This window comes from Physeter macrocephalus, chromosome 17 (assembly GCF_002837175.3).
Source record: "Physeter macrocephalus isolate SW-GA chromosome 17, ASM283717v5, whole genome shotgun sequence".
Lineage (NCBI taxonomy): Eukaryota > Metazoa > Chordata > Mammalia > Artiodactyla > Physeteridae > Physeter > Physeter macrocephalus.
Window position 1 is genome coordinate 38,442,442 of NC_041230.1, and position 22,287 is coordinate 38,464,728.

General features: G+C 47.7%; 1 protein-coding gene across 2 annotated transcripts in view; it reads left to right on the forward strand.

Moving 5' to 3' along the window:
• Positions 1–22,287, forward strand: part of CDH3 (cadherin 3) — a 104,502-nt gene that overhangs the window by 48,007 nt on the left and 34,208 nt on the right. Inside the window, exons 1-2 of one of the 2 annotated variants that reach the window (XM_007110765.4) lie at positions 10,371–10,601; positions 10,810–10,930. In XM_007110765.4, the coding sequence (XP_007110827.2) occupies positions 10,542–10,601; positions 10,810–10,930 (181 nt within the window). In that variant the 5' untranslated portion in view covers positions 10,371–10,541. Of the gene's footprint in view, positions 1–10,370; positions 10,602–10,809; positions 10,931–22,287 lie in introns of those variants that run through there. The other variant, XM_028477509.2, reaches the window with a different exon arrangement.

A 22,287-nucleotide genomic window follows, 5' to 3' on the forward strand; every position in this document is an offset into this window, starting at 1 on the left:
AGGCAGAAACTAACACACCATTGTAAAGCAATTATACTCCAATAAAGATGTTAAAAAAAAAAAAAAGAATCCGCCTGCCAATGCAGGAACACGGGTTAGAGCCCTTGTCCAGGAAGATCCCACATGCTGTGGAGCAACTAAGCCCTAGTGCCACAACTACAGAGCCTGCGCTCTAGAGCCCACATGCCACAACTACTGAAGCCCACGCGCCTAGAGCCCGTGCTCCACAACAAGAGAAGCTACCACAATGAGAAGTCCGCTCACCGCAACTAGAGAAAGCCCGAGAACAGCAATGAAGACCCAACGCAGCCAAAAATAATTTTTTTTAAAATGGGCTTCCCTGGTAACTATCTTATTGCTTTATTTTTTTTCCTTCTTAGCACTTTCAATAGTCTGTAATTATCTTGTTTACTTCTCTACGTTTTTATTACAAAGTCCATGATATCAAGGATCTTGTGTATTTGATTCACCATTACATTCTCGGTGCTCAGAATAGCATCTGACACGTCACCATTGCATTCTCAGTGCTCCGAATAGCATCTGACACGTAGTAGGCCCTCAATAAATATTTCTTGAATGTAATGAACGGGGAGGTAGGTGGGGCCTAGACCAAGCAGGACCTTGAGAGAGCAGCGTGGGGAGGCATTTAGGGATTTTAATCAGAGATCCAAAGTGATCAGACCTGGCAGTTGTAAGTGATCAGTCTGACAGAAGTGGGGAAAACAGATTGGAGGGTGACGAAGGAAAGCTACTGCAGTAGTTCAGGAGAGAGATGATAGGGTTAAATGGAATAAGATGTACAAAGCACTTAGCATTTAACCATAAGGGATGAGAGGGGGATTACTATTACCGATATAGCAGGCAAGCAAGGATTGCTTGAATTTAATGACGGTAAAGTTAAGAGTCCAGAGATAGAGGGACTTGTGTATCCCCTGGAATCTTTGAATCTCTAATCTCCTCCTCCAGTGATAAATGCTAGAATTTCTTATCCTTATCGAGTTAATTTGACCTCTATTTTGGTAATTTATTCTGCATTCATATTTACATTCTTCCACCTGTGTTCCTTCTTACCACCATCATCTGGGAGGGAAGAGTTTCACGGAGAGAGCTTGTGACGCTTCTCATTAGCTGTGTGACCTGGTAAGTCACCTAATCTCTCTGAACTCAGTTTCATTTCCTGTAAAATGAGGACTCTGAGATCTCTTCTGTCCATCGTGAGGATCAGTGAATAACTGTACAGAAAATATTTTCACAATGCAAGAATAATTATTACTGTTATTTCACTTGGTAAATATTTATTAAGCACCTACTGTGTACCAGGCACTGTTTGTTGGTGCTGGGAATACAGCAGTGTCATGGGGGGAAAGGCAACGACAGAAGTCCATTCAGATTCTGAACATTTTGGATTTTGATTGTATTTTCCAAATTGGCAGATCACCTTGGGCCCCTGTTGAAAAATATAGATTGTTGGCCTGACCACAGTCTTGGTCAGAATGGGGAAGGTAGAATGAGGGGAGGGTTAACTATCTCTCCGAAGTTATTCAGAAAGGACTGAAAGTAAGAGATTAGGTGGATTAAATTGCCTCCCTTTTCCTTTTCCCAAATACTGATCACCACTCAGCAATTCTGCATACACATCTGTGTTTTTTTGTTTTGTTTTGTTTTGTTTTATAATTTATGTTAACCCTCTTATTTATTTATTTATTGCTGCGTTGGCCCCTGTTGAAAAATATAGATTGTTGGCCTGACCACAGTCTTGGTCAGAATGGGGAAGGTAGAATGAGGGGAGGGTTAACTATCTCTCCGAAGTTATTCAGAAAGGACTGAAAGTAAGAGATTAGGTGGATTAAATTGCCTCCCTTTTCCTTTTCCCAAATACTGATCACCACTCAGCAATTCTGCATACACATCTGTGTTTTTTTGTTTTGTTTTGTTTTGTTTTATAATTTATGTTAACCCTCTTATTTATTTATTTATTTTTGGCTGCGTTGGGTCTTCGTTGCTGCACGCAGGCTTTCTCTAGTTGCGGTGAGCGGGGGCTACTCTTCATTGGGTGCACAGGTTTCTCATTGCGGTGGCTTCTCTTGTTGTGGTGCACGGACTCTAGGCGTGTGGGCCTCAGGAGTTGTGTACATGGGCTCAGTAGTTGTGGCTCGCGGGCTCTACTCACAGGCTCAGTAGTTGTGGCACGCGGGCTTAGTTGCTTCGCGGCATGTGGGATCTCCCTGGACCAGGGCTCGAACCCGTGTCCCCTGAATTGGCAGGTGGATTCTTAACCACTGCGCCACCAGGGAAGCCCTACACATCTGTTTATATACTGAATTTTCCAAAACATTTCTAATAAGAAATACCTTCAGATGGCTCCTGGGGAGGGCAAGTCCAAACATCAGAACCAGCCATGTGACCTTGAAGGAGAAGGCAGTGGAAGTAGCAGAAAGCACTGTCCTTGGCGGTGTTTTTGTCTGCCACAGAGCTTGTTGTACAACTGATCTGGATCTTACTGTCCTCATCGCCAAAATGAGGTCAGGGTTTCCTGACTACCAGTTCATGGAGGGGTGCTGGGTTAGTTGAATCAGAATCACCTAGGGAGCTTATTAAATCTCCAGATTCCTGGGCCTCATGGACTGGTGAGTCCAACTCAGTAGGGCCAGGACGGTGTCCATCACCTCCTCTATTTTTAATTAGCTTCCTGGCAGTTAATTTTTGATACGTATCCAGATTTGGTATCTCACTAGGGTAGATCAGACTCTCTGTGCTTCAGTTTTCTCATCTGTAAAATATAATCATTCCTCAGATGGTAGAATTAAATAAGTTAATTTACACAATGCGCTTAGAACAGTGTCTGTCCCATAGTAAGTACTGGGTAAGTTTTAACTGTTCTGTCAGTCAAGGTCCAATCAGGAAGACAAACCACTGGGAGTATTTAAAGCAGAGGGAACTTAACGCAGAGGTGATGGAGAGGCTAAGAAGCCTAACAGGGGACAGTGATACAACCTAGAGATTAGGCAGCAAGAAGTCATCCACCCCTTAGCAGGAGAAAGAGAGGGAAATGGTGGTGTTTCCAGAGCCCAGAGTCTGGCAGAACATGGACCGACAGCAGGAGCTGTAGCTGTAGATTAAACACAGCCATTATCAAAACAGCTGAAGGAGGAGGCATACCCTGGCCTTTCCCTTTGTCCCACCCTTCAGTCTCCCACTAGTGCCTTCCATTGGCTGAACCCAGCAGGAAGTCATCTCTCAGGTGAGCCTGGGAAACCTCATCTGCAGAGATCACCCCTGCCTTTCAGGGGAAGGATGAAGAATGTCTCTGAGGACAGATTATTATTATTTTGTTGTTATTATTTTCTTTAAGGTCTTTTTGAGCCCTACAGTTCTCAAAGTCTCTAGACCTTAGCCAACCACAGGGATTCAGGGCTTTGTGAGTGCTTATTGATTAATCGATTCTGTGCCTTCAGTGTATACACATACATAAATGCTTAGCCTCTTATCTCTGGAAAGTGACAGCTCAGGCCTTGGCAAAAATTCACCGGTGCAGCGGAGCCCTGCCCGACGTTCAAGGAAAGGGAAGGTATGTGGATCAGTTTTCTCTTTGGGGATCAGCTGCCTCAGCACCTTTAAGGATTTAGAAGTGATAGATGGGAAAGCTGGCCAGAGACATCACTGGGCAGAAAGGAGGGTCCCAGAAAGCTCAGGAACAGACATAAAGAAGTAAGACTGTGGAAGCATTTGTAGGGGCACTGGGCAGGGGAGGGGAGGAGCAGGAAATAGGGCCGCACCCAGTTTTAAGGATACTTCCTAGAAAAGATTGGAAAACACCCGCTTGTCTTTGGGACATAACCCTGTAAGTGTGCTATGTGGGAGTGGAGCTCTGGGAATTTTGCTACCAAAAATGGGCAGAAAAGCTCTTTCTAAATATTTCTTGGAGGACCCAGAATTTAACCTTGGACCAGAGGCAAATATGTCTATTTTAAGAGGTTCTTAAAAGATCGGATATCGTGGAATTCTTCCTAATATACCAAAGACCTGCTTCCCAAATTCATTCTTCCAGCAAACATTGATGAATAGTAGGTTGGAAACTGATTCAGGCAATGAGTTTCGGAGTGAGACAACTGGGTTGCACTGTGGCTTTGCCTCTGTCCTAGCAGTGTGGCCTTGGGCAAGGGATTTAACCTCAGTTTCCTCATCTGTGAAAAGGGAACTAGCGTGTGGAGTTGAGAGGATGAGAGTGAGATCATGCCTGAAAATACTTAGAGTCTGAATCCAGAGTGTGCTAGTAGTTCATTTTATTGTGACTTGTATTATTTGTAGGACACTTGGCAAAACACTTTCCTGCCTATTAGCTCATTGGATTTCACATCAGCTCTGTGAGGTGGGTCAGGGAACCCACATTGATTTTGTGTCTACTCTGCTTCTAGCTCCCTGCCAGATGCTTAACAGTTATTATCTTCTTGATTTCACTCAGTCAATACATATTTCAGTATCTATTTTATGCCAGGCTGTTCTGTGTACTGGGGGTACAGCAATGAACAAAGCAGACAAAAATCCCTGCCTCTCAGGGAGGATACACTCAGTGAGGGGAGAGCGACAATAAATACAATTTAATGAATACTTAGGTTTACTGTGTTCCAAAGTGCTTTACAAATATTAACCCATAACCTATGAGGAAGGTATTGTTATGCTTATCCCATTTTACAGATGAGGATACTGAGGCACAAGGGAGTTGAAAGTCACTTGGCCAAGGTCTTACAGCTTGGAAGAGCTGCATTAATGATTCAAAGCCAGACAGTGTGACTCCAGAGTCCTTGCTCTTAATCATTCCTGTATGTTGCCTTCCTCCAGCCACCAAAAAAAATATATATATATATATATGTATATGTGTGTACTAATAGATTAGTGCTATTAAGTGCTATGAGTGCTATGAAAAAAAATGAAGCAGGGGAAAGAGGGTGATGAGAGAGGGCTCTCTATGTAGGGAGGTCAGGGAAGGCCTCTCAGAGGGGCCACATTTGAGCAGAGACCTGAAGGAGTGAGGGAGAAAGGTGGGTGGACATCTGGGCAAGGGCGATCCAGGCAGAGGGAAGCACTGTGCAAAGGCCCACACTTGGTGTGTTCGGAGAACCACAGGGAGGCCAGCGCTGAAAAAGTGAGCAAGTGGTAGCAGATGAGTCAGAGAGTGAAAGACGGCTCAGGCTGAGCCGCTGGAAGGATGCAGTTGCCTTTGGCTGAGATGGAAAGATTGTGGGGGGAGCAGATTTGCAGAGGAAGGTCATTTCAGTTTGGGATAATTCTCACCATCACTCACCAAATAGGAATTACTCATTCCAGAGGACTTTGAGAGATTAAATAGCTCACCCCAGATCACCCATGCAGTCGTTTTCAGAGGCAAGATTCAGACATAGGTCTGCCAAGCCTAACTTAAATGCCACAGACCTTTGGCTGGTAGGGTGCTGTGGGGAAATCTGCAGAGGTGATATTCTGCTCATCCTGATCCCTGACCCCAGGAGCTTTCAAGGAGGGGGAAAAGAGGTACTGGCGAGTGAGGCAGAAGGGCACTCAGATGAAAGTAACAATGCCAGAGATCCCACAAGACAGTAAGTAGCACGTGTTTAAATGTGAAATGCAGACAAGAAGCACAGGGAAGGTGCACTTCTTTCTGAAAGAGCAAAATGAGTGAAAGAGTCCCAGCCCTGTCTGGGTGGAAGGCATCAGGGACGCGACGAACATCTGTGTTGAAAAAGGCCATGCTCTGGCGGAGATGGGAAGGCCCCCAGAGGCTCAGCGTTCTCCCTGGGCATGTCTTTCTCCACTAATAGATGCTTTTCCATTGTGACAAAGGTATATCCCAGGCAGGACGCCTCCCCTGGACCAGTGTCTCCAACCACAGCCTCCTCAACATGCCACTACCGGGCATCTCTGAACATGCCCCACCTTGAAGTCCTGATCTTCCCCTAATCCCAAACTTGCTCTACCTGCAATGAGATTCCAAGAAGCTAACCCTAAGACAAGGATTCATGTACCTGAGTGACTTATTAAATTTGGAAGGGCTCCCAGGAGGAACTGGTGAGGGAGTGGAGAAGCAAGATAAAGAGGACAAGAAGCCAAGTAAGGGTGTGATTTCAGACCAAGTCCCTGGAGGGTAGCTTGAGCCTGATCCAGCAGGGAATGCTGGATGTAAGTTACCCCTGGGAGTTTGCGGGGAGGCAGGCTGGTGCTCAGCTTCCACATTCCAGCACCACTTGGTCATTGGCTAAGGGCTGGGAAAGTGAACTCCTGGGCACTTCCTTGCAAGGGCAAAGGGACCCCAGTAGCTGAAGGGCAAGCCTCTGGCCCTTCACATGTACAGGCTGCTGGGAGAATCAGCACACAGAAGCCAAACAAGGGGAGTTCAGAAACCAACAAAGGGATCTCAGGGGATCTGAGCAGTGCCCTAACAGTGTCCACTACATGTGCCTTACCCATGTCAGGAAATGGTATTGCCATCCTGCTGGTTGCTCAGGCCCCAAACCCTGGAGTCATCCTTGACCTGCTCTGTCTCACACCCCCATCCAATCCTTTAGCCAATCTCGTTGGCAGTACCTTCAAAATATACCCAGATCTGATCACTTTTTTAAAGTAACTTTTAAAAATTGTGGTAAAGTCCACATAACATACAGTTCAGTGGCATAAAGTACATTCACATTTTTGTGCAACCATCACCATCACCCATCCACAGAACTCTTTCCATCTTGCAAAACTGAAACTCTGTACCTATGAAGCATTTTTTTATCCATTCATTTGTCAATGGACACTTGGGTTGCTTCCACCTCTTGACTGTTGTGAATAATGCTGCTATGAACTTAGATGTATTATACAAGTATCTGTTAGAGTCCCTACACTCAGTTCTTTTGGGTATATACCTAGAAATGCAATTGCTGGGTCATATGGCAATTCTATTTTTAATTTTTTTTAGTAGCTGTTTTACTATTTTCTATAGTGGCTGTACCAGTTGACATTCCCACCGACAGTGCACAAGTGTTTCAATGTCTGCACATCCTCACCAACACTTTTTATTTTGTTTGTTTTAATCTGATCATTTCTTACCCCTTCCACAATGACCACCCTGAACCAAGCCATTTCAGTTTTTGCCTGGCTTATTGCAGTGGAATCCCAGCTGACCTCACTGTTTCTGCCCTCATCTCCTGTAGTCTTCTCAACACCACTCCTCTACTCACAGCCTCCAGTGCCTTCCTCCCCTCCTGCTCAGAGTAAAAGGCAAAGTTTTTACAATAGCCTATGAGGCTGTACAAGACTTGTACCTCACCCTCCCAAATCTGACTCATTTCCTACTTGCTCACTCCACTCCAGCCACATTGCCTTTTTTTTTTTTTCTCCTGTCCCGAGAAATCTACTGTCTCAGGGCCTTTGCCTTATTTTCTCTGCTTGGAATACTCTTTCTTCAGATATGCTTAATGTAATTTTCTCCCTCACTTCCTTCAGGTTTTATTCATTTCTCAAGGAGGCCTCTGGGCTTTCCCCGTTGCTCATCAGCCCTTCCTCCATTTTCTGCCTTTCTCCTCTCTGCCCTGTGCCTGGAAAGATGACCCCTACAGACACCACCACCTGGGCTTTCCTGCCCTCAGGCTTCTGGGTGGGTTTGGTCCATGGCAGGCAATGCCAGAAGATGAAGGGTGAAAGGAGAGAGATATTGAGTTATTTCCCCCCCACATCCTCCCTGCTCTGCTCTGGGCAGTGGCCTGTCCCTCCTGGACCACAGCTGCATTTGGGAGGGGTGGTCCTCCACTTCAGCTCTCCAGCTCCCGCCTCCCCTCCAACCCCCCACTCCCAATGATACCATTTCCTCCCTTTGCCCTCCAGTCCTCCAAGTTGTAACTGCTTTTCTGCTTGCTGCTGATCTCCGGACCTTCTACACCCCTGTTGGTTCCTGAACCCTGCCCATTCCTCTAGTCCCTTCACTAAGACTAGAACCATCCGAGCTGGATTCTGTCTCCCACTAGACCCTGACCTAAACACCTTCTAGATTATGTTGTTTACAATTTCCAGCCCTACCTTCTGTTCCGTGAATTGGCACTTCCCATTCTGTTCTTCTGCATAGTACATATTATCTAACATGCTATATAGTTACTTATTTAGTTTCCTTGAACCCTCACACTCTGTGATGGAAGGTCCAAGCATGCAGGGATGTTTGCTTCGTTCACTGTTGTATCTCCAGTGCTTGGCACACAACAGGCTATCAGCAAATATCTCTTAAATGAATGAATGAACGGCCGACCGACTAAGGGAGCTGCAGAGAAGACAGCAGTGTGGTCCAAGGTGCAGGCAGAAGAGCTGACTCTCAATTTCTCCTCTCCCCTCCCAGCCCCCGCCCGGAATGCTGAGTGCCCTGGAAGGAGGCGGAAATGAGCATGCTCAACTGCCCTCCAGCCAGGTGTTTACTTAATTAGGACCTGTATCCCGACGCATGTTGATGTTTAACTGTCCGCCTAATGGCTGCATCTGGTTCCCGGAGGGCGCAAAGGAACCTGCGAGGCGAGGATAGGCGGGGCCACCAGGTACTGTCTGGGACCTGCGCAGCCTCGAAAAGCCTCTGCGCGGGTATCTAACCTCCCCTCGGGCACGGAAAGCGCCCCCTGTGGGAGAGCGAGGCGAGGGGGTTGGAGTTCAGCCAGCAGCTTCGGGCTTCTCCTGCGCGTCGTGCATCCCCAACCCCCAGCTGCCGGGACCACAGGCGGGATAACGGAGCGCTCCCCTGATACCAGATGCCAATTGCTCGCTTTACCATCAGCCGTGAAATTGAAGGATTATAGCGTTTCTCATTCTCTTAGTTTGGGGAACGTGAGGGTGCTATAGAGGAAAGAAACGGCTCGTGAGGCGGAGGACAAATAAACTAGATCCTAAAGCAATAATACCAGGCAACATTTGGGCACTTGCTCTGTGCCAAGTGCTGAGTTTAGCGTTTTAAACGTGCTAATTTAATCCTCTTGTATATGTATTAATTCATTCAATCCTAGTACTTTATAGAGGGCAGATATCATAAGAGCCCCACTAGATGCATGCGGAACTGAGGCTCAGAGGGGTTATTTCGCTAGCCTGAGGTCACAGCGCTAATAAGTGATGGAATCCGGGTTTGAACGCAGGCGGTGCGGCCCCAGAGCCCATGGTCGGCTAGAGAGAGGACTCCCACGGTCGCAACGCAAACAGTCCTCTTAGCCGCAGTCCTGGTGGTGGGAAGGACAGGCAGGCTTCCAGGCTAGCCCTTGAGAGCCAAAGAATCTATAATTAGAGACTCTAGTCTCCTCCTCAAACCCCTAAATCTGAGATGGGTAGGAGGAAGGAAAGTGTTGAGGAGTCAGCCTGAGATTCTCAAGACAACTAGGGAAGGTGGGGAGGCCTCAGGGAACAGGAGGTTGTGACTGGCTGGGAAAACTCAGCTCGGTGGGGAGAGGGCGTGCAGTGTGGAGCGACTGAGTTTCAGGACCGTTTCAGGGCCCGGGGCCCACTTGCGTGCCACCACGGATAAAGCACTTCGGGTCTGAAGTAGAGGAACGAATCCCAGCTCCGTTGCATGTCCCCCAGTAAGGATACAGAAGAGCTGCTTCGTAGGGAGACTCACTGGAAGGCTGCTTCTCGCAGCCAGCAGTTTTTACTTAGATTATAGTAGGTATTTTAGACCAATAAAAACAGTCGCGATTTTTAAAATGCCTTTATTTGCATTTTACAAAACTTGAGAAATTGTTAATTATTTATATCCTACGTGGGGGGTGGGAAGCTTGCTGGAGGTGATGGGGCTAATAACCACCCCTCTACCTCGCACCTTTTGGCGTCACCACGGCTTCGAACTCGGATCTTCTCTCCCAGCCTCCTTTTGTTCGGCTGTGCCAGGGAAGTAATGAGTTTTCCGCAAGTTGTAGCAGATTCTGTAACACGGTCCCTCGGGACCTCACTGCCAGTTTTAAACACTCGGAGTCCTTGGGGCAGGCTGATGTGGGAGGTAGGGAAAGAGGCAGGAGGTACCCGCCCGCCCAGCGCTGTAGCCGGGTGTGGGGCGGACACACCCGGCCTCCATCAAAGCCTTGGATAACAGAGAGCCTCGGGGGAGCATGAATGGGGCGCCTTTGTTTCCAGTCGGGTTCAGATGCATCTCCACTTTCTTTTACACAAGGCACAGAAACAATTTTCTTCGTGTGCGGCGGAGAGTGGGTTGCCTTTTTTTTTTTTTTCCCCTCGAACCCAGAATCTGCGAGACAGGGCTTGGGTCTCTGCCGGGAGCAACTCCAGAAAACCCGAGAGAACGCAGGAGGGGCGCGGGAGAGGACAGTGGTGGTGGGGGGGGCTTCGGGGTGCCTCCACAGAGCCAGCCCCGGCCCCACCTGCGAGGAGGCGGGACCTTGCGGCGCTGGACCAATCAGCACCTACCTGCGCTCACCTGGCCCCCCCCCCCCTCCCGCTGGCTCCCGCGAGCCGCGGTTCTCAAAGGGACGCGCTGAACTTAGCGGAGCACTAGCCCGCCGTCGCGGCAGCTTTTCACCCCTCTCTCTCCAGCCATGGGGCTCCCTAGTGGGCCTCTCGCGTCCCTCCTCCTCCGCTTCTTCCTCCTACTCCAGGTACTCCATTGCCTTGCCCTGACCCCTGCCGGGACGTTCCTCAGAGGGCGGGCGGGGTCCGCACGCGGCGGTGGCGTCGGGGAGAGAGCCGGACTGGGCTGCCTGGGGCCAAGGTTGTTCGGGAAAGCCTGTGAGGACTCCCCGGGATGGGTATGCAGGGCCGGGCACGCCTGTGACCCAGCCTCCCTCTTTCCCCCTCTTCCCTTAGGCGCAGATTTACTGGCTGCCGCGCGCGGCCTCCGAGCCGTGCCGGGCCGGCTTCGGGGAAGCTGAAGTGACCTTGGAGGCGCGAGGCGCGGAGCTGGAGCCGGGCCGGGCGCGGGGGAATGGTAAGACGCCCCCCACGGGGGGCCGCCTGGCGGAACTTCGAGGCGGGGGCTGCGCTAGGGGTGTCCGGGCTGCGTCGGGGGGCTCCTGGCGCCTCCTCAGGTGCGTGGGAGGCGCAGAAAGCATCCCCGGGGCTGGAATGGGGGTGGGCGTATGGAGAGAAAGGCCGGAGAGCGTAGCGTCCTCTGACGTCCAGCCCCTCCTTGGCCCTCTGCGGCGGCTGACCTGGACCCCCTCCTTCGGGGTGCGGGGCGGCTGAGCCGCTCACCCAGCCCGGACGTGGGAAGCTCTCCCCTGCTGGCCCCAGCGGAGGAATGCGCCTTCCACATTCCTCCCTCAACCCCCGCGCAGGTGTGGGGATGAGCCGTGCCCCGGGCAGCCTCCTTCGCCCCTCTCGGGCCCCCTTTGTGTACCGTGCTTTGTGTCTCCGACTGACAGACCAGGTCTGTTTCTCTTCTTCGCGCTCCCTTCCCCCGCCCCCCTTCTTGCCCGGCAGCTGGAATGCACTCTTAACCCTGCCCTTCCCGGAGGGCCCGCCACCCTGCAGCTTGCCTGAAAACTGGGCCTGGCACACCTGGACTGGGGCCATCACGCACTGGGGACACCCCCCGACCCCCAGTGTATTGGGACTGAAATGTTAGGGCCCTTGAGGCAGTGGGGGTCCAGGAGCCAGAAGGTCTTGAGCTGTAGGGGCAGTGGGTGGGGGATCAAAGCACATTTTTGATCTCATAGTTTCTTCTACGGTTTAAAAACTTGAGGGGGTGGGGTTTTCTTTGGTGCTCAGAACCAGTGTGTTATGAGATCCAGGCAGCTGACGGCTGATGGGGGCCTCTTTCCCTCCATCCAGGACAGTGAGGGTTCCTCCACCGGATCAAACCCAAGTTCTTAAACAGAGGTGTGTCCCAGGATCCTTGGGTGGGATTCCAGAGGATCCTTAACCTGTGAAATTGTTTAAGGACTTGTATGCATTTTTCTGGGTAGGGGATCTAAAGGTTAAAATTTTCAAAGCGATTAAAAAACCTATGCCACCTAGCATTTTTCTAATGCCCCCATCAGCATACCCCTCACCACAGGTACAAATTCCCACAGCTTGAATGTGCGGGAGAGCTGCCTAGGGCACAGAATGGCTCTCCTTTGTTTCTCCAAAAGAGGAGTGGGGGCCTTGAGTTCTGTAGAAGCCTTTATTTCTTCTTTTCCCCCCGAATAACTCTGCATATTGACAAAACAGTGAACACCCAGGCTAGGCCAAGCTCCTTAAGCTCTTGGCTGTAGGGAGCTGAGGAGAGGCAGCAGGAGGCCGTGCCTCATAAACTGTTAAATTCTTGCACGTGGGTTTATTACCGACTGGCTAACAAACTGCACCTCAGCCATCCTGTAAAAATGTTAACTCGGGCAGGGCCCCAAATCCAATTCCGGCTCCCTGAGGAAGCTTTACTGCTAACCAGACTTCTGCCAAATCTGTACACCCTCCCCCTCATTGTCAAGTTTTCCGACTACAGTCTGGGAGAGCAGGCTATGGCTCTGAGTGTTGTCTGTGCCTTATCTTTCTTACTGAAGCAAGAAATATCAGGTTAACTGTCACTTCACTAAGCTTGAGGTTCTTGGGGGGAAGCAGTGATCAGGTTTTCGATTTCACAGTCCGGTTGGCAAGTGCTTCTCGGTGACGTCAGGCATTTTAAACCTTTTGAGAAAATTCTGCTTTCTCGGATGTCTGGTTTATGGTTGTGAAAATGGTGGGTTCATGCCAGCAGCAAGCACACCTAGCTTATAAAACAAAACGTGGGTTAATGTGCTTGGCTAACCTTGAGTGCAGCTCCCTGCAACGTGCCGAGTTCTTAGAGCAGTCTTCCTGTGAAATGGGATGCTGCCTTCTTTTTAAATAAAAGCAAGTTTCTGGGCCCAATTTGTCCCAATAAATTGGGACTCCCCGGCAAAAAATAGTGGTATTTCTCCCCTTAGTCCTCAGCAGCTGACCTCTTTTCTACCTCCACCCCAGCTCCCTATCCTCCATACACAGGAGCCCCAGCCTGGATCCAGCCATGTTGAAAGGGTTGTCCTGAGGGTACATACAATCTCTCAAGTTTGGCCAAGCAGACGACAGTTTCCCTATAGCTAAGGAACAGTTGCCCTTGTTGTTTGCCCCTGGGTTATGAATTTCACAGGTGTCTATGAAGTTGAGCTCAAAGAAATTATCTGTTATAATTAATACCTTGTTTGTAGGTGCACTTTCCTCTTCAAAGCGTTTGCACAGCTCTGAGCTTGCTTTATCCTCCTGGCATTCTCTTGAAGCTGGTGATGTACATTTAAACAACTTGAGCTCTTAATCCCAGAGTTGGGACTTCAGAAACCCTGTAGCCCAGCCCTGCTGGAGGTTTTAGAGATGGAGAAACACAGGAACAGCTTAATGGATTCAATTCCCTAGGCTAAACTCGTGAGCTTCCTTGAGGGTCACAGGCATGACTTTTACCTCTAGGTTTATGCCCAGGACCTGGTGCTTAATAGGTCCCAGTAGCTGTTTGTGTGAATTATGACAGTCTTGTGAAGTTCTGCCCATTTTACAGATGAAACCTCAGTGGTTGTGGCTTCCCCAGAGTCATCTCTGCAGTGACCAGATGTGACTTGAATGGAAGTTTCTGACTCCCAAGTTCCCTGGCATTTTTTTTACCACCAGAAAGTAGGAGGTGGATGAAATGAAGAAGTGGAATGTTGGAGCACCAAATCCCACCAGTAGCAACCCCCTACCCCAAGAGCGCTTAGTCATTTATTCCTTTTCCTCCTAGGGTTTTCCAGAAACATTCCTGCGGAGGAAACCAGCTTGAATACAGTGTCTTAAGTGTCCTAGTGTTGGGGGCTTGGGTCAGGTGAAGCCAGGCTTGCCTAGACCAAGAGTGAGAGGTTAATCTGGAAGGAGGTAGAGCAGGAATGTTCCCCCACCCCAACCCCACAGTCTGGGGTCTGCCTTCAAGTGTGGTCTAGAAGCAAAGACAAAGGAGAGGTGGCAGGAAGGAGCTTTCGTGGTATTAGCGCAGCGATTAAAGTGAGTGACCTAAAGTGGTCTATACATCTTTCATGGAGAACAGTTGAGAGAAGCAGCTTAATTACAGTAAAAGAAATCCAGTACTTCATTATGGCCCCCTCCGCAGGTTCAACTCACCCTTAGTCAGCGTTTGGGTAAGATTAAAGCTAACCCTCATTAGCTTTGGTAGAAAACTTCAAAGTTCAGTAATAAATCTGACTGAGCAGGAGTTAACTTCAAGATGGTTTTGCTTATTTCAACTCATGTAAAAAGTGCCCTTTGTTTTGGAGCTCCCATTTCAGGCTATGCCCTCTATTTACATTTTATTTTTTCAGTAAACATATATTTAGCATCTGCATGTATCAGACACTATTCTAGAATGGCGGCTAAAACAATGAACAAAACTAAGACCTTGCCCTGGTGGAGCTGACTGTCTAATATTAGTTACTTGTTATGCTTATAAGAGCCTTGCGGTGCAGGTGATGGTAACTCCCACTCAGCTGTAAAATGAGGGTGAGAAACTTGGTGTGAGGTCACTGGGGCAGTCAGCAGTAAGGCCAGAGGGAGTCCATGGTGCCCAATAAATCTGCCTCTATGGAATGAATATTTGGGAACTGGGGCTTCCAGCCCACCCAGCTACCTTCCTGGCTCAGCAGCCGAGTAGGGTTGGTTGCCAAAGCCCGGCGTACATCACTGTTAGCTGGTGTCTGGGGAGCGGGTCTCAAACCTCTAGTCTCTCTTCTCATCTCCTCACATGGCACTCTGTTCCTAGGTTACCCATGCAGGGTGCCCTTACCTCCCTGCTGTGTGAGGAAAGCATGGCTTGCCGTGAGCAATGAGTCTCTAGGAAACGATAGCTCTGCAAAGCATTTGGAGGATGATGGAGGAGGAGGAGGGACAGAAGGGCCTGTCTCCCCAAATCAGTGGAGGCTTCGGTCCTGAGGCTGAACGATCTCCATGCAAAGAAGCACTGTTATTGAAGAATAACATTTGTGGAAGAAAGTGTCCAGATGATAAGTGTACATACAGCTCGATGAACATCACACACCTACACACCCATGTACCTAGCACACATATCAAGCAACAGCATTATCAGCGCCTCAAATGCCACTTCCCTCCCCATCGTTACCCTCCCCCAAGAAAACCACTGTCTGGACTTCAAATACCATGGATTGATTTGCCTATATTTGAACTTTATGTAGAAGAATCATACAGAATATCCTCTTGGATCTGGCTTCTTTCACTGCACATTGTGAGATTCTTGTACAGTTCTGGATGTCGTTGTGGTCGATTGTCATTCTTCTATAGTTTCCGTCATGTGACCATCCACACTTCGGCTGTTGATGGGCATTTGAGGAGTTTCCATTTTTTTGACTATTACAGCTAGTGCTGCCGTGAACACCATTGTGCAAGGGAAACTGCACAGGCGGATCAGTTAGGTACACCCCTGGGAGCGTAATTGCTGGGTTAAATGAGGATTACCTGGGGATCTCAGTACTGTGGCCGAGTACTGAGAAGTCAGCTTTTCTGTGTCTTGAAGTAGCTGAGTCTCTTTTGGACGCTAACATCCCCCTCTCCCAACAGTCTCCTTACCAGACCCGTCCCTTCTGGCTTCTTGCTTCCCACCTGGCCCTGTGCTAAGAGACAGCAATTTTTTATTGGGTACTTGGTCACGTCCTTTGTTTGGGAGGAGAAGTCCTTCCCTTTATTTGTCCTTAATCTAATGCTTGTTACTTTCCCCAAAGCAGAAAGGGAATCTGGAAAGGGCCCTGAATTTCTAAGGTGAGAACTTCTTCATGGGTGGAGATTTTTTGTCCTGGCTGGTGTGTGGGTGGGCAGCCGCCTCCTCATATGGCCACGGTGGTCGAATGCAGCTCCTCCCGCATTACAGAGGCAGTGAGGTGTCTGAGACTCAAGGCCAAGCTGACTGGTCATTCAGCCAACAAACGTCTGAGTACCTACTGGGCGCTTGACGTTGAGAGACAGGCAAGGCCCACAGCTCCTTAACCTCAGTGAGCTCCCTGACCACAGGAGGCAGCAGATCAGTCACCAGGCAATTTTACTAGTGAATCCTTCACTCAGCAAATATCTGTTGAGCACCTACCAAGTGTCAGGTACTGTTCTAGGTGCCGGGGATACATTAGTGAGCAAAACATGCACTAAACCCAGGCTTGTGGGCCATTCACCTGCTGGTGGGGGGAGATGGACAAAATAAGTAATATATGCATGTAATCAAGTGGGAGGAAAAATATAGAGTCACATAGGAAGGGCTGCTGACATGTTCTTGGAGGTGGGGGGCACCTGGCAGAAGTGCTGTCCAAGCCAGAGGCTGGGGAAGGGGTTGGGACATGAGAGGTGGCAGGGACTGTTCCTGCCAAGGGAACAGCATATGGGGTCCAGGAACTTAAATATGTTTAGTTTGGCTGGACCATGGAGTGTAATGTGGGGAGCAACAGAAGGGAAGTAGGCAGGGTCCAGTCCAGCTCGGAACTTCCCTCACTGCAGAACAGAGGCAGCGTGGTGTTTGGGAAAGGCAGGAGATGTGGCTGACGTTCCAGTTGTGCCCTCATGCAGGCCACTGTCTCTGAAGTCTCCTCTGGATCCAGGACCCTGGGCCCACATCCACCACACCTTCTCGACTCCCGACTTTTCCCAGACCCAAGGACGACGACGTGGTCAGCCGCAGTTGAATATTCCCCCTGGTTTCATTTAGTTCCCTGGCATTACCAGGCAGCAGGGGCGGCAAGGAAGGGCTTTCAAACAAAATGAAACAAACACATTTAATAATACCATTTACTGGAGAGCTTACTGAGTTCCAGAAACTACACTATGTACTTTATGTAATAAGCCCCTTTAATCCTCCTAAAAGCCCCATGAGGGGAGTGGAATTGGCCCCATTTCACTGGATAGGAAACCTAGGCTTGTAACTTTGTAACTTATCCAAGGTCACCCAGCTAGTAAATTGTGGAGTTAGGGCTTGAACGAGGTTGGGCTCCTACTTGCGAGGTACTAACCATTTGGGAGTCAGAGTTGTGAGTCCTCTGGCCTCAGCCAAGCTGAGGAAGATTGGAAATAGTTAACATCTGACCCAAGACTTTTGAATTGCTGTTCCCTCCACTGGCCTCTGTTAATCACCAAGATCTGGAGTGATGGGGGAGGGGATGAGGAGGGGACACGTCTTTCCAGGACCCCAGCCACCCTTTTAGGATGTAGGGGAACAGGGAGGGTTCAGATACCAGGCCCAGTAGCTGACAGTGCTCTCACTGTCAGTTCTCAGCAGAGAATCTGCTTCTGGCTGTTCATCTTCTTCCTCTCCTCACCCCACCCCCTCCTCCCAACATTGAGGACCTCCCCCAGCCCTGCTCTGAGTGGAGGAGCTTGGTATGCTCTGCCCCCTCCTCCTCACCCAGCCAAATCTGGGCACCCATGTGGTTGTGGCTTACCTAGAGCATCAGTAGCCTGCAAATTCCTCAAGGTGACAAAATCCCCTCCAGGCTTCAGCTGCCAGGGTCCGGTGGACTTCGGGGTACGGGGGTCCTGCTGCTTGCTCAGCGAACCAAAATGCCTTATCCTGGGAAGGAGAGCCGAATGAACACTTTCCTTCCTCCCTTTACCCCACCTTTGAGCTCGTAGCTCTGGCTCTGTCGCTGACATCCAAGGAGAGGGCTCGGAGCCAGGTCCACACTGCCAGGAGGCGGGAGGGCTGGTGCCTGCTTCCCCCTCACGAGAGCCTCTATGGGCTACACAGAACCCAAGACGGAGGGGAGAGCTGTTCTCCCTCAGGACTCTGAGGTATCTCAGGGGCGAGATGCGGCTAGGGAGGCACGACCCCAGGCTTTCCTCTGCCTTCTCAATCTGTTACCCCACTTTTGCTTGTTCAAGAGCACATAAGATTAGTTCGAAATGACATCTCTCTTACCAAGCCTCAAACCTGTGTTGGAGACTAAAAGGAGGTTGATCTTGCCCAGGGGGGGTCTGACTTCAGGGCCTCAGATTAACTTTAAGAAGTCTTTGCTCCCTGGGAATTAATTGTGTGCATGTGTGCTTTTCTAAGAAGATTCCTCCCCGCAAATTGGCAGCCCCACTCTCTCCCACCCCCAAGTCCAGGTCCACTCGGAAGTTCTTCAGATTCTTGTCAAAGCCAGCAGTGAGGACAGGCCTGATGGTGCACATCTGGGCACAGGCAGGGAAAACGGGGTTCTAGGCCTGAGGCAAGTTACTCTGGTCCCAGCTCCTCGGCCTTGATGCTCTAACTCCCCTGTGTGGGAAGTGCCTCCGTGGCCCTGGACGTGAGGAGGTAGACTGCTGGTTGGTCAGACAGAGAGCAGGGCTGGAGGGCTCAGCTACTAACCTGGGTGTCTTGCTTAAGGCTGCCTGCCTTCTCACAACGAGCCCCATCTTGTAGCTTCAGGCAGAGAGAAAAGACAGGTACTTGTGGGCTCCCCACACACAAGCCAGAACAAGATACCAGGCCCACACCCTTCCCTCTCCTTGTGGAGTCAGCTTCAGCCAGGGCTTCCCACCAGGGCTTCAAGACCTGCCATTTTCTTGTCTTTTATGGTCTTTCACTGCTTCCAGAATTCTCCTGCGTTCCCCAACTGGAACTCAGCCACACTCCAACTGGTTTACCCCTGCCTTTGAGTCAGTAGTTTGCAAGCTTGGCTGACAATCAGGATTGCCTAGGGAGCTTTTTATTTCTATCACACCCTCTTTCATATATACTATTTTATATAGTTTGTGTAGAGTTGGGCTCGTTGGTTGGGATTTCACATTAATACGTGAATATCTATTCACTGTAAAAACAATGTTTTTCAATAAAATAATAGCATGTACTATGTGACAGGTACAGCTCTTAGCATTTTACGTGTATTACCTTGTTTAATCACCATAATATCCCTTGAAGTAGGTACTATTACTCTCCCCATTTTATGGATGAGGAATCTGAGGCCAGAGAGGTTAAGGAACTTGCCCAAGATCATGCAAATAGTAAACAGCAGAGCTTGGATTCAAATCTAAGCTGCCTGAGCTTCAACCATTGAACTGCATTGCGTCTCAACAGAAGCAAATCAGAAATAAACACGTGAAAGTCCTCTCTTCCTCAGTTCTGCTCCAGTAGGGTAAGCACAGTTAATAGTTTAATGTGAATTCTTGTAGACCTTTTTCTTTTTTTTTTTTAATTTTTGAATTTAATGTTGATTATTTTTTTATACAGCAGGTTCTGGTTAGTTATCCATTTTATCCCCATCCGTGTCTACATGTCAGTCCCAATCTCCCAATTCATCACACCACCCCACCACCCCACCACCACTTTCCCCGCTTGGTGTCCATACGTGTGTTCTCTACATCTGTTGCAGACCTTTTTCTTGACAAAGAACTTATGCATGCACACAGGAATTATTAAAACAAGGATTGGACTATGTCATACTTAACAAACGTTATCCTACAACTTACTTTTTTTAACTTACTGAATCACAGGCATCTTTCCAGACTGGTAAGTACACATCTATCTTGCTTTTAACAGCTCCATAGTCTTCTACATGGTAGATATACCATGATTTATTAGCTAACCCCCTATTTTTATCTTTTACAGATGTGGAAGTGGGGAGGAGTTAACATAAAAAATTGTGAAGTGTTTGAATTTTTAGAAATCTGTCAGGAATCACCTTATTAGGAAAGACTGCTGTAGAAAGATGATTGAATGAATTGTTCCTCTTAACCCCATTCAGTTAAATTAAATTTTTATGTTTGAACAATGCCTTCAAGACAGGCTTTGAGGTAAGCTTAATAAGGTTACTATACCATTTAAAAATCATTAGTTTTCACACTAACCATTGCTTTAAGGTTTAGTTATCTGAATGTTTCAAAAGTATTTGGAATCAAAAATTTTTTTAATTTAAATTGCATAAGTCAGAAGTATACTGTCAAATGTATTAGCCCTTGCATTATTTTCCTTGGGTGTTGAAAGCTTGAGAGTATGCCATTCAGTCAAAGTGAAAATGCATTTTTTCTCAAGTTTCTCTTTAGTTTTCAAAATCTAGTTAGCAAGCATTTTGGTGAATAAAAGTTGATTTCCATTCTTAAAGAGAATACTCATTTCTGATCTTATTTTCTAAGAGGGGCTTATGGGTTTTTTCTTAAACCCAAATATTGCTGCAATAAACAGTCTTGCACAGGGTGGTTGCATTGATGTATAAGATTTATCCTTGAAAACCTCAAATAATTCATAACTCCTATGATTCAAGACTTATGTCCTCTTATGAACATATGTGAAGTGTATGTGTGTGGAATAAGGGAATTAGACGGATGCTTACAATTCACTGGTCTCCCTTGTATTTTTTTAAGATTTTTTAAATATTTATTTTATTTATTGTTATTTATTTTTGGCTGCAGTGGGTCTTTGTTGCTGCACGCAGGCTACCTCTAGTTGCGGCGAGCGGGGGCTACTCTTCGTTGCGGTGTGTGGGCCTCTCATTGCCATGGCTTCTCGTTGTGAAGCACGGGCTCTAGGTACTTGGGCTTTGGTAGTTGTGGCATACAGGCTTAGGTGCTCCGTGGCACGTAGGATCTTCCTGGACCAGGACTCGAACCCGTGTCCTCTGCATTGACAGGTGGATTCTTAACCACTGCACCACCAGGGAAGCCCTAGTCTCTCTTGTATTGAAATTATGTGACTTTTTACACTTTTTCTTAATTTGGGAGATTTGCATTTCTTCAAACTTTGCAGACAAAGTGAGACTTTAATATTTACAGCACCATTTCAAATTTTGACAATTGAAGTTTGCATAAAACATAACTGTATCATAATGTATAGAGTGTCTGAGCTGGAGTTCCAGAGCCACTGTGCCTGGGTTAAATCTGTTTTTGTCTACTTACTAGCTGTAAATGTTGGGTAAATTTGCTTAACCTCTATGCTTCAGTTTCCTCATCTGTAAATTAGGGGTAATAATGGGGATCTCATAGGCTGTAGTGAGGATTAAATGAGTTAGGGTATGAAAAAGCATGTAGTAAATAAATAAATGTCAGGTGTTAGTGGTAGTGATAATAGCAGTGTTGTTACAGCTAGACTAGTTTGCATACTTACATCTTTAGACTTCATTCCTAGAAGAAAAATTGCTGGGTCAAAGGACTTTCATAGTTCATTCAACAATTATTGAATGCCTACTTTGTATCAGGCACCCTGTGCTAGGTGTTGGGATATAGTGATAAGCAGATTCTAACACAGTCTTTGCCTTTGGGCATTATAGAGACTAGTAAGGGAGATAGGCAATTAGATAATAGCAAGTAAACATATCATTACAAGTTGTAATGAATTCTATGGAAGAGAGTTACATAGAGCTAGGAGAGTTTTTAAAAGGGGAAACTGATCTACTTTGGGAGGGTTGAGGGAATGTTTCCCTGAGAAAGTAACTTTTGAATTGGGATCTGAAAGATGTTGGGAGTTAACTGGGTAGAATTGGAATGGGAATGTAGGGAGACACTGTTCTCGACAGAAGGAGCAGCATGTGCAAAGGCCCTGTGGTAAGGGGTTATGATGCACTTAAGAAGAGGACCATTGTGGCTAGACAATGGAGATAGGGATTGGGCACATTATAGATTTTGGTTTTTATCCTGAGAACAATGACACATCATTGATGAGTTTCAAACAAGAAAGTGATCTTATTTTCTCAAATGTATCATCTGTTGCGTTTTTAAACGATCCTTTTTTTTAAATGGAGGATTTTGTACTCATTTAGGCTAAAAATGATGTAGTAAGTACTAAGGTTGGGGAGGTAGAGATGGAGAGGCATGAATCTTGGTGATTGACTGCGAAGGGGAGTCTGAGGGAGAAATGTTCAAGGAAGAAGATGCTAGATAACAATACACTAGGCACTGTGCTAAATATTAACTCATTTAACTGAGGTAGGTATTACTAGCATCATTCCCATCTTCTAGGTATGGAAACATACTTGCCCAAAGTCTGTCACTGGAATCAAAATTTGAGTCCGGGTACTCTAGACACAGACTCTGGGCTGCTTCTGAGGCCCAGATTTCGGATTTGTGTAGCTGAGTGCATTGATGTACTATTTATTCCCTGGGAGAGACACTGGAAAAGGACCATATTTAGGGCAAGAGTAAAGAAGATCATGAATTTGCTTTTTGACATGATTTTAAGATTATGGATTATGCCTTTAAAGCATCCAGGGGGAGATTTTTTTTTTTTTTTTAGATTTTGGGAGTAGGAGTTTATTAATTAATTTATTTATTTTTGCGGTGTTGGGTCTTCGTTTCTGTGCGAGGGCTTTCTCTAGTTGTGGCAAGTGGGGGCCACTCTTCATTGCGGTGTGCAGGCCTCTCACTATCGCG